The sequence below is a fragment of the Medicago truncatula genome, chromosome 5 (assembly GCF_003473485.1).
Source record: "Medicago truncatula cultivar Jemalong A17 chromosome 5, MtrunA17r5.0-ANR, whole genome shotgun sequence".
In the NCBI taxonomy this organism is placed as follows: domain Eukaryota; kingdom Viridiplantae; phylum Streptophyta; class Magnoliopsida; order Fabales; family Fabaceae; genus Medicago; species Medicago truncatula.
The window spans coordinates 14,239,786-14,256,846 of record NC_053046.1 but is presented as its reverse complement, the minus strand read 5'-3'; the positions used below and the strand labels follow the sequence as shown (position 1 = coordinate 14,256,846).

Below are 17,061 nucleotides of genomic sequence, written 5' to 3'. Positions count from 1 at the left end.
AATGGCTTTCGGACTTTTGCACTCATTGCCATAATATCGGACATGATGTTACCGCTTGTAGGCGGCTGTATCGCCGTAAGGAAACTATTGCTAATAAGGAAGAGATAGTACAGGGAAAGAAGCAAGTTATGGCAAAAAAAGCTTAATTGGGTACCTATTAAGACAACCCCTCCGGTATCGGCTCATCTCTAGCTTTTGGCGCACCAAAACATGGTGATCTGGCACCTTCAATAGTGGAGACACACACTGCCTCCCCCAACCGCAACACCAAACCAAGAACACAGAGGAGCAACAACATCAATCATCGGTGGCTACGCTAATTGACAATGGTGCAGTAACTCACGGTGATGAATGTAACGCCCTATTTCTATTAAAGAGATAAAACACACGAATAATATAAATATTCAAGAAATAGACGCTACGTCTTCAACAAAATCCAACCAATAGACATATATAAATATTCTCAACAGTCACAGCAGATATAAATCATACATCTCCAAAGTATACATGTCATGAGATCAAAATACATCATCATATAAATTCTTCAAGTCCCGACATATGGGTAAAATCTCAATAATAAATAAATCCAGCAAAACCAATCTAGAATAATCATAAAGACAGACATCCTAGATCAAAGCCTACATCTAAGACTCCAAGAAACGATAACGGAGATAGCTCCCGCTATCCACGCAATCACCAAACAACTCACCGAAAGCAAACTAATCTTGCACGCTGTCTACCCATTCATACAAACAAGTAGGCGGTCCATCACAGATCCATTTGGGGTAAGCTTCACATTAATCATAATCAACATAAACAAACATAGACATTAAAGGATTCATGCATAACACATATACATAATCATCCCTCCTAGAATACTAGCATCACATGATTATTGAGACCCATCATATACATTTCAAGTTATCAAATTACTAACATAGCATAACAACATATTCAATCACTATTCAAATCATTGACATAAGCTCATCATCCATCAACAACAATCAAGAAAGGATTACTCACCTTATTATTCATTTAGCATACTGATGAAGAATTTTTACCTCTCATAAAACTATTTACACGTAAGTATAATAGGATCGTGTCCACAGGGAGTTGCGTATTTCATAAGCATTTTCACAATGTTTGTCACGTTAAGTGTTTGGGTATAAATTGTTTGTCTGTGTAAACTATTTTCCTAATCGACATAAAAGTAAAACGAGAAAAGATAGAGCTATTCCGCTTGCGGTCAGAGACATCAACCAAGCGTAACAGCTGCAATCTCTCGATCGATTAATGGATTCTAGCTTTTTAAACTATATTATCACAATCACTCGACAATATCATTCGTGTTCAAATGATATCTTTATTTCTAAGGGATCGTTTAAACATCGATTTCCCAAACATTTAAACGATCACAAAGTCGTTTGGGTAGTTTAATCGACGATTTCCCAACCGATTAAATTACCCAAAAGCATTAAGTTCTAGATTAAAAGTGATTATCAAATATTAACATCCATGTCTAGAGTGATAACTTAAGATAGATTGTTATTCTATTTCTAGATTCAAAAGTATGTGTCCATATCATTTTGAATCTCAATAAAACAATAAAAACAAGAATAACAACAATATTGAATAAATAAGTTAGAACCATATATTAAAAGATTACATAATAGCTTGTTTGAATACCTCAAAACTACAAGAGTAGATGTAGCTACATATGTCTATGATAGCTTTGCAAAGGATGAAGAAAGGGTGAAGATTCCATGACAAGATCCATGATGTCTCAACAAATCTTGGCTTGAATCTACTCCTAACTACCTTGCTTTGAGTTTCTCTCTCTAGAAAAGCCCTAGTCTCTCTAAAACCAGAAAAATATGAATAAAAATGTAATAATATATTTGGGAAGAGAAGAGAAAACTATTTATATGGGCTGACTGCGTGCCAGTTCGCTTAAGCGAACATCCAAGAAATCTCCAGTTGACCATTGAGGTGCTGCCACGTGGTCCCTATCTTCTGAAGTTGGATGAACTTCGCTTAAGCGAAGCACAAGTGAACATGTGAGCGAACTTTCCTGGAGCTCACTGGAACTTGGTCGCTTAAGCGAACCATAGGTCGCTTAAGGGAACTGACCTTTCTTCATGAGCGAACTGGAAGCGTGCTTGTAAGCGAACAGAACGGTTGCTCTCTGTAATTGGTTCGCTTAAGCGAACAGGAGTTCGCTTAAGCGAACGAACCTTGGTTCAGGAGCTTCCTTCTTTTGGTCCTTGCTTGTCATTTCCTGCATAAATTGGGTAGAATCAGGCATGTAAAGCATAAATGGTAAAATTGCACTCAAATGGTAGCTTTTCCTTAGATAACTTGCAAAACAAGTCACTAATTTGCCTAAGTTAACACATGAAATATGTTACTTTTGAGCACTTATCACATACTTAACTCAACCAAATGTAATTCATCATTTCAAAGTTATAAGCAAGCGATCATCATCAAAGGAATCACCACATCATATGTATATACATATACAATTCTCACCTCATTGTTATTACCAAAATAATTATCATCAATTAGATTCACCAAGTGTATAAGCACAAGCAAGTGAGACATGCAATTAGAGCATAGTTTAATCATTCACAACCATCAACAAAATCCACCAATGTACATATACACCAATCCACATAATCACAACATTCACCAAATTTCACCAATGCACAATTAAACAAGTCACATATTCAATTATGACACGAATCATCAACTATTCAAATGCATGCAATGTTCCAGACTCTTCTAGATGCATGTGGTACCGTCACCAACAACGTCTAGGCCATCACCCCATGATGCCAACTGAACATCATATGTAAGAATACACCTCCTCTTACAATTTGGATATATAAAATCCGTCACCATCAGTCATGAATGCATGAACATATGACTCAACAACAATGTATATGTTCACACAAACAATTCACTACATTTCAGATATATAAAATTCATCACCATCAGTCATGTATGCATAAACATATGTCTCAAATACAATGCATATGTTCGCACAAACAATTCACCAGACCAATATCATATATGCATTCACTGACATATACTCATTCACGAACAACAATGTAAAAGTACATCTCCTTTTACATTGATCAACTTCAACAACAATTGCATTATCAAGTATTTATGTCAACACAATCAACATGTCATTATTCAATTAAGAGTTATCACCAAAATATCACAATCAATTAACATATATGTATTCACCACCATTATCACAACAATCAACGTATACGCGTTCACCAACAATATCACAATCAATCAACATATATGTATTCACCAACAATATCCTCATCAATTAACATATATGCATTATTCAACATCAACTATATCATATTGTTCAACAACTCCATACCATTTCTCACAATTCAATTAATGGAGAAAATACAACACATTATGATAAACATCATATTCAACACTTAACAATTACCCACATATCTTCATTTAATCACATCAAACTATCCACACAAGATTTGCCAAATATTTGGTCTTAAAGATTATTTTCGACAAAGTTCGTATCTCATATTACAACTTTAAAATAATTGAGACAATTGAACCAAAACCAAGTAAATAAACTCTAGGGCCTCGACTATGGATACACTTATATCACATATGAGTGTAATTGAATATACATGTGCGTTTCACCGGCCGACTACGACAAAATCATCAAAATCACAAAGTTATGACAAGTTCGTATCACTTTACCATTTTCCAAGTTATCCAACAAAACAAGGCAAACACATTTGGAAACCTCAACTAAGTGTATACACAAATCACATATGAGTGCAGTAGTGTATACATCAACGTCTCATAGGCCAACTCACTTAAATTTCAAAGTTTTGCAAGATTTGTATCATAATTACTTCATTTAGACATGAATTCAACCATAATTCAACCACGGTGAATCCGGTGCTTCAAAAGGAAATGGATTTTATGCAAACTTGGATGGCTAAGGCCGCTGTGAATGATGCACCTTTTAAGCAGGTAATATCAAAGTCTCAGAAAAAGAAAATGCATAAGGCTGACTATCAAACCCGCTCACGAGGTCCCCCTCCGCCATCTCAATGAATATTATTTTTGAAATATTTGGGGGATTGGTAATAATGATTCTCGTGTCGCTTTAGTGATATGTGTCGGTTGCATACGTCATTATTGGTTTTTACTGCGGAGCCATGGGCGGCACATGATTCTATACCCAGTTGGTTTTGGAGAAATATTCATTTCTAAATGAATACTCCCTCTATCCCAAATTGTATGACGTTTTGGGCATTTCACACGTATTAAGAAATATAATTAATGTTGTGTGGGACATAAATATTATGAGTTGTTTTACAAAATTGTCCTTAATAAATAATATGGGAAATATAAATGAAAGAAGAAAGAGTAATAAATAGTTAAGGATATAATAGGAAAAATAACATTAGTGTTTCATTGATATTGTAAAGCGACATATAATTTGAGACAAATTTTTTCCTAAAATGATATACAATTTAGGACAAAGGGAGTATTATTTTTTGGAATTTTTGGGGAATTGTTCTGGAGAAATATTAATGTTACTAACTTTTGGTGTAATAAAAGAGAGTATGCCTCCTCGCAATGTTTGGTGTTGCAGATTGTTTGCAAGGGTGCTAAAATGTCATTCTAGCTACTTTAGGGTATGCGTTAGCAGACACTACTTGGTATACCATTTTGCCTTCTTTGGTAGCGGATTTTACTAGGGACAAACATGGTTTTCCTAACTTCCATTTTTCTTAGACATTTCTGATCCTTTATATTGTAGTTTTTCCTCTATTACTTTCGAGGGTTTTGGTCTAGTCCCACCTCTTGTAAATATTTTTTTTCTTTTTTTAATAATATTACATATTGAAAAGGCGGTAGAGGAATGAGATTTATGATGCGTGCCAACCTAATTGGAATGCTTCAAGACTTCCCCCGATGTCTAACCTTTCTCTTGACCTTATAAAAAAAATGTTACATTAAATTATTTTAACTGCCTAAAATTCAAGTAAATGTCAAGTGCCAATCAATTAAAGTACACACGAATTTTAAATAGGTATCGCAAAGTACACAGGAATTTTAAATAGGTATCGAAAAAAACTTTTTTTCTTACTTAATACATGTTACTATAGACACAAATAATACTAACAAATTTTTTCAAAAAAGAAATAATACTATCTTATATAATTATTTGACAATTATAATTGAGTGACAATATGTTACTTACACACGGTGCACACTGATTAAATTCAACACTAATATCATTAATTAATGAAATGAATTCAACACTAATATTATATTATTAAGATTTAATTACATTTTTGGTACTTGCATTTTGACCAACTCACGAAATTGGTCATACATCTTTTAAATCGAACAAAATCGTCCATAAACTATATATTTTTTTTTGTAGTTTTAGTCCTATCTCCTTATTTCCAACTCCAAAAACGTAGAGAAATGACAGTTTTAGTCAAACCATTTATGCTCAACCATGAAATAAACAAGGAATAAATCATGTGGTAGAAGGAATCTACTTTGTTCAGCACACAAACCAAGAAAAACCATAATTTCTAAGACATGTTTCAGGTAAGAGATAACACTTGTGTACCATAATGGTATCTAACATGTCTCGGAAATTAGTTAGTGTGTTGTATAAAGTAGATTCTTTGTACCCACATGTTTTATTCTTTGTTTATTTCATGGTTGAACATAAGTGGTTGGACTAAAACTGTCATTTCTGTAGGTTTCTAGAGTTGGAAATAGAGAGATAGGATTAAAACTGCAGACGATTTTGTTCGATTTAAAAAAGATAGGACCATTTTCGTGAGTTGATCAAAATGGTAGGACCAAAAATGTAATTAAATCTATTATTAATACTGAACTTTGTTAAGCTGAATTAATCGGTCTAAAAGAATTCAACCCATCAAAGCGAACATCATTGCATAATCAATCAACATGAAGCTACGAGCTTGAAGAATAGTACCATGGTTAAGATTTTTTGTACAACTAATTAATAGCCGCCAAACACAAACAGGGAGAGCAAAAAAAGCCACCTAAAAAAGCTAACAACCCACTAAAACAGAGGCCAAAGCATAGACATATATAGCAAACAAAGACAAACATTGTATCCAAAACCCTCAGCATCAACACCCTCCAAAACCACCGACGCAAGTATTCTCTAAGGTTCCAACACCATTCTTAAAATAAACAGGACAAGATTTTTAACCTATTCAAACTCCAATACCACAAGACTACCTTAATTTCCTCCACCATTTCGACAACCTCCTTTACCTTGTTAAAAATCCTATTATTACATGATAATAGTGAAGAAGATACCTTAACTATCAACCAACCTAGCCTAGCTTAATGATTAGCTATCATAAACTAATGTTATCCCAAAATGTTAAAGTGACAATTAAAATGAAACTAACGTTCATTATAAGAACATAATCCAAAAGTCTAGTATACTAAGTTAGATGGACGAGTCGTATGCCTTAAATGTATATTGAGATAGTGTTGTTTTGTGAGGTATCGATCTATTGAGATAATCAATTGATTACATTAAAATGTTTTTTATTTTATTTTATTTTATTTTATGAGTAGGTTCAAGAAAATCAATTATCAAAAACTTCGGGGTGATTTTTATTTTTTTCTAAAAAAAATTATGCAATAATCATTTATCCATCGAGATAGTCAATTGTTGATGTTAAGTTGAATTCTTTTCTTCATTTTATGAGTAGGTTCCAGAAAATCTATATTCATAATTGCGACGTCTTAATTGTTTTTGTAAGGTTGTTCGAAGTTTTTTTTTTTTTTTTTTTTTTTAATAAAGGTGTTCCAAGTACTTAAATAAATGATTAGTTGAGTTAATTTCTATGTTAAAATTAATTTTATTTACTAAAATATTTTTATTAATTGTAGTTAGCAGTGTAATTAGGTAGAGGGAAATTTAATAAATGTGGTATATCAATGGAAAAATAGTAAATTTTGTATTAGCATTCTAAAACGATAATCATTTTGAGACAGAAAAAAAAATGTTAAAGTGACAATTAAAATAAGACTAACGTTCATTATAAGAGCATAACCTAAAAGACTAAAAACTAGTGTACTAGGTTAGATGAACGAGTCTCATACCTTAAATGTACCATATTGACCTTTATTATCTAGTCAATGTGATACTTATAACATTATCACCCTTCTAAGAGTTGATACATAATTCACATGATAATATACAATGATGTTTCTTAATCCAACATATATATAGTTCTTTTTCGTAGCCAAAATTCAATAAGAGTACTATTTCCTCCGGTTCTTTTTACAAGAGAAATTTAACTTTTTAGATACATTGAATAATTTATGTATCTATTCAAGAATTTAAACCAAATACATAAATTATTTAATTTATCTAAAAAATTAATTGTCTCTTGTAAATAAGACCCGGGGGAGTATTTAATATGACTTAAACACACGAGAAGAATCTAATCCAAAATACTAATCCATTAAATTAAGTGAGAGAGTCATATTTTATTACATAAGACTCATAACACCTACATTCAAAACTAAACAATTTTTTGACATTATCTTTTAAATTTGTTTTCCATTAACACATATTTTACAAGGAAGGAATGTGACATATCTAAAACACACAACCAAAAACAAATGTCAATAATTATTAAACTCGGAAATTAAACTCAGATTCTTTCAAACAATTTTTTTTTTTAACAAAACTTATTAATCATTTAAATTCAATTGTTAATGATTATTACATTAATTTTACAAGGAAATAATGTGACACATAAAGTTCTACTTTTTACAAAAATAAAGCAAGAACAAAGAAGAGAAGACTCAAAGAAAATTCTCCTAATACCATATCTAAAACATACAACAAAACAAACAAACATGAACCACTCCACCAAAAGAAAATGACACATCTCCAATGTGTCAAAACACAATGAAAGAAAGACTCAACACCAATGCCTTGTTATCTATTGACAATACCCTTTAAGCCTAAAGCTAGGCCACAAAATCAATCACAAGCATTATCCCTTGCAAAAATTCAATAATCCTTTTGAACCCTTTTTTTCAGTGGCTATGATTCTGCTATTGTATTCATCAACTGCCACTGCCACATAAATAAATTATACTTTTTGCTACAGACAAAAATAACACTCACACTTATGTTGTCACACTTGTATAACTTAACATTGTGAAACTACACTTATTGTTTCTTACTCGGTGCTTCTTCTATCAATCTAAGGTTGTAATAACAACACACTGAACTATTCTGCAGGTAACTAACTTTTCTTAACTGTGATTGATCCACATAACATGATGAAATTTAAAGCTAAAAATTGAATCTTTTGACTTTTGTTTCAATTGGGTTTGTGTTATTTTGCTTTGCAAATTAAATTTTGGTTTTCTATGATGTGTTTTCTTCATGAATTTGGAATCTATGTCATGATTTGATTGTGGTTTTCTCAGTTTTATGATGTACTGTGTTTGTGTATCGTTTGTTCACTGGCCTTTTCAGTTTCTTTGCAAAAGTTTGATTTTTCTATACTTTTGTGTTGTCATTTTCATTAGTATTGAGCTATGAAATTCATACATAGACACGACATCGACACTAAGTAAGTTGAGAAAATGGAAATAATTGAATATAATCACGTGTGTCAGTGTCATGTCGATGTCTGATAACTGTCGAACAACAAACAAAGCTTCAATCTGTGTCGGCTGTGCATAGGTTTTGAGTTGGGGGAGCACATATTCGTGTGGTCACATACTTTTGCATTTATACTGGTCTTCTTTAATTTTGCCATCTCTTGTCAAAAAAGTTTAATTTTTTTGTTGTTGCATTTGTACCATCATGTGGAATATGCTGTGTTGCTTAAAGTACCAAGAGTCTATGGTATATGATGATCTATGATAAAGTTAGCTCTCTATCCTCTCTTGCCAAATCTTAGCCGTTGGCTTAATCTTGCATTTGGGATTTTTCTGGAGAGGCATAAGGAGTAGAAGAGGATCCAATTGCGTATGATTGTGAGACTATGGCTCCTTTGTGTCTAGCATGTTAGTCCATAGTTTTAAACTGCGGTCTGCAACCGCAATATAATGGTTTTAGAGGTCTCCGCAACAGGCGTAATTTAAAGCATGTGTCAGTCTTAACTTCAATAGTTAGCTTGAATTCTGTTATTGAAAAAGCAGTAAGATTGCAGTGGTATTCCTAAGTTAATGTAAAATATTTAACATGTAGTGGTGTAAGGTGATTTTATGATGCTTTATTGCAGTGTTAGATCTTACTAGACGGTTTTCATTTAGTCTTTTTCCTCTGAATTATTTTGGTTGGCATTTAATTTGTTAGTAATTTGTTTTGTTTTCTTTTAGTGACATCTGCAAGAAATCTTTTGCTTCACGATGCCACCAAAGCCCTTAGACTATGAGTCGATTAATGAAAACGTGAAGAAGGCTCAGTATGCTGTCAGAGGTGAATTATACCTTCGAGCTACTGAGCTTCAGAAGGAGGGCAAAAAGGTATAGTCAAATTTCTTTTCTGGATTATATAGAGAAAGTTATATCTGCTTGACTTGCACTTATAGGTTGGTTGAAGTATTAAATCTGACCTGATCATTGAAATCCTTTCACTGAATGTGTATTATATTTGCTATACAATCTATAATGTAACTTGGAAGACTGTTATTGCCAACTATTCATAGATTCTCATGCATTTTTTGTTTGATCCACAAGTGTGACCCTGTTGAACAAGTTATAGACTTTAGCATTGCCATCATGGTAATAGTAGTATGTTACACTTTGGGTAAGTTGTATAGCTAATTTTTACATGGAAAAATCTTCATCAATGCACATATCAGTTTTTGCCATAATTTCCAGCTGCTTGAAATTTAACGAGTTTATATTTATATTCTTGTCGAGTTGTATATCCCAAGATTTGATTGCTTAAAAGGCTGAATATATGTTTATGTAACTATAGGTCTTATTGTGTATGCTATTAGTTTACCTCTTCTCATAGTTAAGTTGCTCAAAAGAGTTATACTTATATTCATGTCCATTTTCTGTTAAAATAACTTGTTTTCAAATATTGGCAGATTATATTCACTAATGTTGGAAACCCACATGCTTTGGGACAGAAACCACTGACCTTCCCTCGCCAGGTTCGGCACAACTACCATATTTCTACTTTTACTAATTGCCCCTTGTAATTTTCGTAATATGATATGCTAAACATACTCCACATCTAATTAAATTGTTAGAGTTCAAAGTATTTTATTTGTTGATTATTCTATGTGGTCCATAAAGCTAACCTATAGATTTTTTTCCTGGACAGGTTGTTGCTTTGTGCCAGGCTCCATTCCTACTTGATGATCCTAATGTCGGACTGCTATTCCCTGCTGATGCAATTGCAAGAGCTAAGCAGTATCTCTCATTCACATCGGGTGGTTTAGGTATTCATATCATATGTCAATTCTGTTATATAATGTGGTAAAGTTAGAAATTATGTGTACTGAATACAAGTTCTGTGTATATTCACTTGCTAAAAAAGTTTCTGAAAAATTTGGACAATTTTCATTAATTGAGTACACCGGTCAAGGTTGTTACTTTTAGTTTGAATTTTAGATTATCGATGCAAATGCAGACTATGACCATATATTTTGAGGTGCCTTTTATATCTGCTGAGTTTTCCATTTAATTATCTTTTGTTTTTCTTTCCTAAGAATTTTTAATCTATTGTAAGTTAACCCAAAAGAACTTGTTTCATGAAGATGGTTGTACCATACTAACAAAAGATATTTGGGAACAGTTTATGTCACGAGAACCAACTATACCAAAATCATAAGGACTTGTTTTCTTCTCGTGTTTTATGTTTCCATTTTCCCAGATAAAATAAACATTAGAGAAGACATTATGGAAGTTTTTGACCATACATTTTAAAAATAGATTGAGTATTTTGTTAAAATTATAAAAAATGTCATAACATTGTTTGCAATTTTATCAAGAATGCATACTCTCTAATTGTCTTACATTTTCTCTCTATTACAATTAAAAAGGAACATCCATAACCAAATGTCTTACTAGCCAAACACATACAAAGTAAAAATTGAACATACTGTTAGAAAGTAAACGGTTCCTAAGTTGTTAGCTGAAGGATCGCGAGTGGTTCATAAGGGCCCTTTGGCTTTGGAGCATGAGAAAATACATAGGTCAATTCCATATTGTGTTCAAAGTCACATTTTTATTAGAATGGCGGCGAAAAGGTTGACCTTTTGGTCATAGAGGGTTTTATGTTATAATCCAACTATTCCAAAAGCTGGTTCAATTAGTAATAGAATCATGAATGATTTTTATATGTAACAGTTTAGTCGAGCATGTTTTCATGTATATAATTAGTTGTAGTCCACTTGCAATCTATCACATAGAAATCTACATGGAATTGAATACTTAATTTCTGATAGAGCAACAGCACAAGCAGAAGAAAATCTCTTCCATTGCCTCTCAAGGACCTTACAGATCTAGGATTTCTTTTGCCTCTAAGTCTAAAAAACCATATTAATTACTTTACACCAAGAACTCGGAACGTTTTTAGTTCCTAGCAAGATTGTTCTAGCTTGCAAATATTTTTTGCCATTACCATCTGAATTTTACATTTACTATTACCATTGCACCCTGTAGCATTTTTCCAATTCTTCTCGTTATAACAGATTTAAGACTTTTCTATGATATGAGAATCTCTATTAATGTGCAGCAACAATTGCTATATTTGTAGGTGCTTATAGTGATTCTCGAGGCACTCCTGCAGTGAGGAAAGAAGTGGCAGAGTTTATACAGAGGCGTGATGGTTATCCAAGGTATTCATTTATGCTCCATACTCACAATTTTTTCTACTCTGCCTTGCAAAAACATCTTATAAACGGTCACTTGCAAAAACATCTTATAAACGGTCACTTGCAAAAACATCTTATAAACGGTCACAAGTTTAGTTTCCAATTTGTTAGGAAAGGTGATTAATCACTTCTTCCTCTATTTGTAGTGATCCAGAGTTCATCTATCTTACTGATGGTGCGAGCAAGGCTGTGATGCAGATATTAAATACTATCATCAGAGGCGAAGTAGATGGGGTAATATAGTCTGTTTCTTCCGGCACTTAATTTTCTGTAGTCATCACATTGCTCTTTCAAATAATTTTCCAACACTTTTTATTGCCAGATTATGGTTCCAGTCCCACAATACCCACTTTACTCTGCAACAATTGCTCTTCTTGGTGGTACTCTTGTTCCATACTACCTTGAAGAGACAGCAAATTGGGGTCTTGATACTAATGAACTTCGAAGATCAGTTAGAGAGGCTCGCTATAAAGGATTACATGTATGCGTTTTTTCTTTACATATGTTATATTCCACTCTATTTCTACATAGAACTTACAAAAACTAATGCCTTTGAAGAAAGTGACATTATTTTTTATAAATTAAATTTTGACCAGGTTAAAGCAATGGTGATCATAAATCCTGGAAACCCTACTGGTCAATGCCTTAGTGAAGAGAATTTAAGAGAGGTTTTGCAATTTTGTTATGAAGAAAATTTAGTCTTGCTTGGAGATGAGGTTTATCAGACAAATATATATCAGGATGAGCGACCCTTCATTAGTGCCAAAAAGGTATAGTTTGCTTTTTCTTTTCTGACGTTCTGACTCAGTTATTAACTTGAGATAATACTGTAATTTTCTTTGCACAAAAAGGTTTTGATGGATATAGGGCCACCTTTAAGCAAGGAAGTCCAGCTTGTTTCTTTTCACTCAGTGTCAAAAGGGTATTTTGGTGAATGTGGACAACGTGGTGGATATTTTGAAATGACCAACATTCCTCCAGAGGTTTGTCTCTTCATAATTCGTGTTACTGAAATTTTCTTGCTCTGAGTATCAAGCTGGTATTTCTTGTAACATTTGGAAAGTATAAATTTTTCATGAACTAATTCATAAAGCGTAAGCTGTGGTGTGAAAGCACATGAACGATTTTATATATAACATGTTCTCTCATGCAAAATCCCTACAGAGCTTGAAGCGTGGACAATGCACAAGTACACCCTAGTACTGAAATTTAATATGATTTTAGAAAAATGAGAGCAAGCAATGATCAAACTCTAGACTATATGGTAATACCATCTCACGTGTTTATGCTGTTGCGTGAAATGTTGAAAACATGTGAATGGTTTTATGTTTAACAAGCTTTATTGTGGCTGATTCCTGTTGAGTTTTTCTTATATCACTGAGAAGCTCAAGTCACGGCACGAAGTGGTAGATAAACTGTTGAACATAAACGAAATAATCCAAGATATAATCAATAGGAAGACACAATTTCATGCAATGCCCCCCTTTTTTTATATTGGGAAACAGAAATTATTATTAAATATTAATTAAAGTGACACCAATGACCATTTTACAACCGTCGGAAATTGAACTCCATCCCTTGAGGTTATAAAGTCAAACTCTTTCCACTGAGCTGAGAGTCATGAAACAGTACATGGCGCTGCATGTAATTTTAACGAACTGATTAATTTAACGAACTAAAATGTGTTTAAGCACATTGCCTGACCTTCAATTTTTGCTGTAGCTACCCTGCTGATGTTTTCCTTTTATCCTCATTTTATTTTGCAGACAGTTGATGAGATCTATAAAGTTGCATCAATATCACTTAGTCCAAATGTTCCAGCACAAATATTTGTGAGTTGACACTAAGTGTTTTTCTGTTAGATAGTTTATTGCGACTTATTCTCTTTTCCCTCTCTCCTTTTCCTTACCCTTTCCCGTTACCTGTGTTCTACAGATGGGACTAATGATCAATCCACCCAAACCTGGAGATATTTCTTATGACCGATTTGTTAGGGAGAGGTAATCATCCTAAAGACTAATTTGCTAAATGTCAAAATCAAAATATCCGATCTGTTAACTTCCATCGTCTGTAGGGTTGTATTCAAACCTTAGAAATCTATGAAACACTGACACGGACGCCGGGCACAATACTAAGACTGACACATGTTTAACTTGTAATTTTTTAAGAAAATAAAAGTGATTGAATGTAACCACATGTGTGAGTATTGTCTCAGTCTCGGATATTGACACATGTCAGACACCAGACACCCATTTGATTTGAAGTGTTGGTGCTACACAGTTAGAAAACAACATTTCTCTCATACACCTTTCCAAATGTCTGATCTGAAGTCATAAAAAGACGGCTCTTTAAGTAGTAGTAAATTGACAATTCTCTATAATAATATGCAGCAAAGGAGTACTTGAATCGCTAAGAAGAAGAGCAAGGATCATGACTGATGGATTCAACAGCTGCAGGAATGTGGTTTGTAATTTCACAGAAGGTATAAATAAATGACAGTGTTCGAAACACATTCCATGTATTCTCATGTTAAAACATCATTATTGGATTGTTTTGTGCCTGGTAAACCATTATTGATCCACTGAGTTTTGTTCAGGTGCCATGTATTCATTCCCTCAAATAAAATTGCCACCAAAAGCTTTAGAGACTGCTAAACAGGCTGGAAAAGCTGCAGATGTTTACTACTGTCTCAAGCTTTTGGAAGCCACTGGCATATCCACTGTCCCTGGTTCAGGATTTGGACAGAAAGAAGGGTACGTACACAATCATTACTTTGTTTTCTTCTTTTATCCCTTTTTCTATGCCATTTTTAGGCTAAATCAGAATTATTTTTCCACCATTCTAAGGGTCTGTTTGGATTGACTTATTTGAGCTTATCTACTGTCATAAGCACTCTTGAGATTGTTTGGAAAAACTTACAAAACAGCTTATGACATGTCCATAAGCTGATTTCAGCTTATTTTCATAAGCTCTCCAGGAGAGTTCCATAAGCTAGCATATGAAAATAACTTATAACTTATATAAAAATAATCTGACTTTATTTATCTTTTGCTATAGAAATAGGCTTATACATTAGCACTTATATCATAATTGGTTATGCTATAAGCACTTACTCAAGTTGTTTATCCAAATATGACCTAATACTTCACAAGTAAACCTTTCGGAAAACTATTTTTCCTTTTATTTCCTATTTTTCCTTTTAATTGCAAAACTGCTCATTACTTTCACCTTGCTTCTGTTTTAAAAGACTTGTACTGAAAACTATGAACAACTTTGCAATTAAAGGTAAAGGTAGCAAGAAATGCATACCGAAAACGTCTTCTGAAACCAACCAAGATCTTTTAAAAAAAAATACTGTTTGGCCTAACTTCTTTTAAGGAGAAGGTAAGCAAAAAATATGTCAGACCAAATGGAGCCTTAATATATCTCACAAGTAAACCTTTCGGAAAACGATCTTTGCTTTTAATTGTAAAACTGCTCATTATTTTCACTTTGTTCTCTGTTCTAAAAGATTTGTACTGAAAGTTTTCTGCTTTTCCTACATTTTTAACTGTAAAACTACTCATTGTTTTCACTTTGTTCTCTTTTTAAAAGATTTATACTGAAAACAGTGAAAGCAATGTATAGCTTTGCAATTAAAAGCAAATAAGAAATGTAAACAGAAAACGTCTTCTCAGACCAATCAGACCGTACGTTCTATTGGTTTTCTTTTTCGAGTTTCTTACGCTTCTTTGTGCTAAACTTTGTATAGGGTGTTCCATTTGAGGACAACTATATTACCAGCTGAGGAAGAAATGCCTGCTATTATGGATAGTTTCAAAAAGTTCAATGATGATTTCATGGAACAATATGATGACCACAGAGGTTATTCAAGGTTGTAATGAAACCGTCCTAAAAGTTCAATCGATCCCATCGAAAAACATACCCTCCTTAAACCTTAGTTTTTTTTTTTCCTTCTCTATATATCACTGACAATCTTCTATGTATATTTAATCTCTATTGCGCCTGTATTATTATATGTTGTGCCATGATGGCAAACAATCATCTTGAATATAATAATCATCTCTTCTTTTCCTGTCCAAAAATAAATTTATCTCTATGTCATGTGTTTTACAAATATGGTTTATGACCAAACATTATTGTGTAATTTGATTCATGTAGCCGACCCCACATAGTGGGATAAAGCTTTGATGTTGTCGTTCTCCTCCTGGGTTTTATAAGTCCTATGAAAAGCTTCAACCTTATTATTTGAGAGATGATGAAGTTTTTTTTTTTTAAATAGAATATCTTTTTAGGACTATTTTTCACATGAGCATTGATATTTTGACATTAGAAACCAATATTGTGTATGGACACCGTACAAAAATACACCAAAAAAAGAGTTGTGCTGTGAGAACAGAGTTTCTGACATCTCCCCCGACGAAACCGTACATCTCCCGCAGTCCCCAGCAATCAACTCAATCTCTGTAAAAAAATTGTAACCGGCCGTATTTTATACGGTGTTGAAGTAAAAATATGTGTTCCAATATCTTTTCCCAAAAAAATGAGTGTCAGTCTAATTCGAAGACAGTATAAAATATGGTGTCAAACAACTTTTCTAATGTCAAAAATCAAAATACATTTCCTGTTTTCACATACTTTTTTTTTTAATTTCTAACCAATTAAAATTTGAACGGGATGAAACATGTAGCTAAAAAGATAAAAGTGATATCATAGAGAACTAAACAAAATAATACCTGTAAATAATCATCTTAATTGTTTTCATCCTTTTCTTTCTATATACATGGTTTAGCTAGTGTCATAGATGTTGTAACCACTATTTAAAAAAACATATGGCTAGTGAAACACATAATACAAATTAGTTTAAAACTCATAATTTCTTCAAAGCTTTATGTGATCACATATAATATTTTTTAGGAGAGAACACAACAAATATAGTAATGTAGGTAAGTTTTGTCCTTTTGCTTCTCTGCACTATATTTGGCCACTGATAACTTCAAGCAATAAACAAATGACCCATAATTGCTTCCAGAAGTTGCAAAGGTACATTGTAATTTACTTTTTGTTTCTTTTAAAATTTCTATGATACTTTCATTTTTCTTATTTCAATTTTGTGAGGTTATTT

The 17,061-nt window shown here is 32.9% G+C and overlaps 1 protein-coding gene and 1 long non-coding RNA gene across 3 annotated transcripts; one reads left to right on the top strand and one right to left on the bottom strand.

Annotated features, from left to right (window-relative positions):
- Nucleotides 1-7,970: 7,970 nt before the first annotated feature.
- Nucleotides 7,971-16,035, top strand: LOC11409437 (glutamate--glyoxylate aminotransferase 2). Of its 2 annotated transcripts, XM_003613091.3 has the most exons (14): nucleotides 7,971-8,332; nucleotides 9,424-9,570; nucleotides 10,143-10,208; nucleotides 10,382-10,499; nucleotides 11,819-11,900; nucleotides 12,083-12,170; nucleotides 12,259-12,417; nucleotides 12,533-12,706; nucleotides 12,788-12,919; nucleotides 13,703-13,768; nucleotides 13,872-13,936; nucleotides 14,327-14,418; nucleotides 14,533-14,689; nucleotides 15,688-16,035. In XM_003613091.3, the coding sequence occupies exons 2-14, from the start codon at nucleotides 9,454-9,456 to the stop codon at nucleotides 15,815-15,817; spliced, it is 1,446 nt and encodes a 481-aa protein (XP_003613139.1). In that variant the 5' UTR covers nucleotides 7,971-8,332; nucleotides 9,424-9,453; the 3' UTR covers nucleotides 15,818-16,035. The 2 variants fall into 2 exon arrangements, with proteins under 2 accessions (XP_003613139.1, XP_039690130.1); XM_039834196.1 differs by lacking the exon at nucleotides 12,788-12,919.
- On the bottom strand, nucleotides 15,878-16,821 carry LOC112421970 (uncharacterized). Its single transcript, XR_003012375.2, has 2 exons — nucleotides 16,673-16,821; nucleotides 15,878-16,400 (listed from the first exon to the last, which is right to left on the bottom strand). It is a non-coding gene; the product is annotated as an uncharacterized lncRNA (long non-coding RNA).
- Nucleotides 16,822-17,061: the final 240 nt, after the last annotated feature.

Bases quoted from the DNA above. Each gene is read 5' to 3' on its own strand.
- LOC11409437 (XM_003613091.3), top strand. From the start codon at position 9,454: ATGCCACCAAAGCCCTTAGACTATGAGTCGATTAATGAAAACGTGAAG. The intron at 10,209-10,381 runs GTTCGGCACAAC...TTTCCTGGACAG, and splicing joins CACTGACCTTCCCTCGCCAG to GTTGTTGCTTTGTGCCAGGC. The intron at 12,418-12,532 runs GTATGCGTTTTT...AATTTTGACCAG, and splicing joins CTCGCTATAAAGGATTACAT to GTTAAAGCAATGGTGATCAT.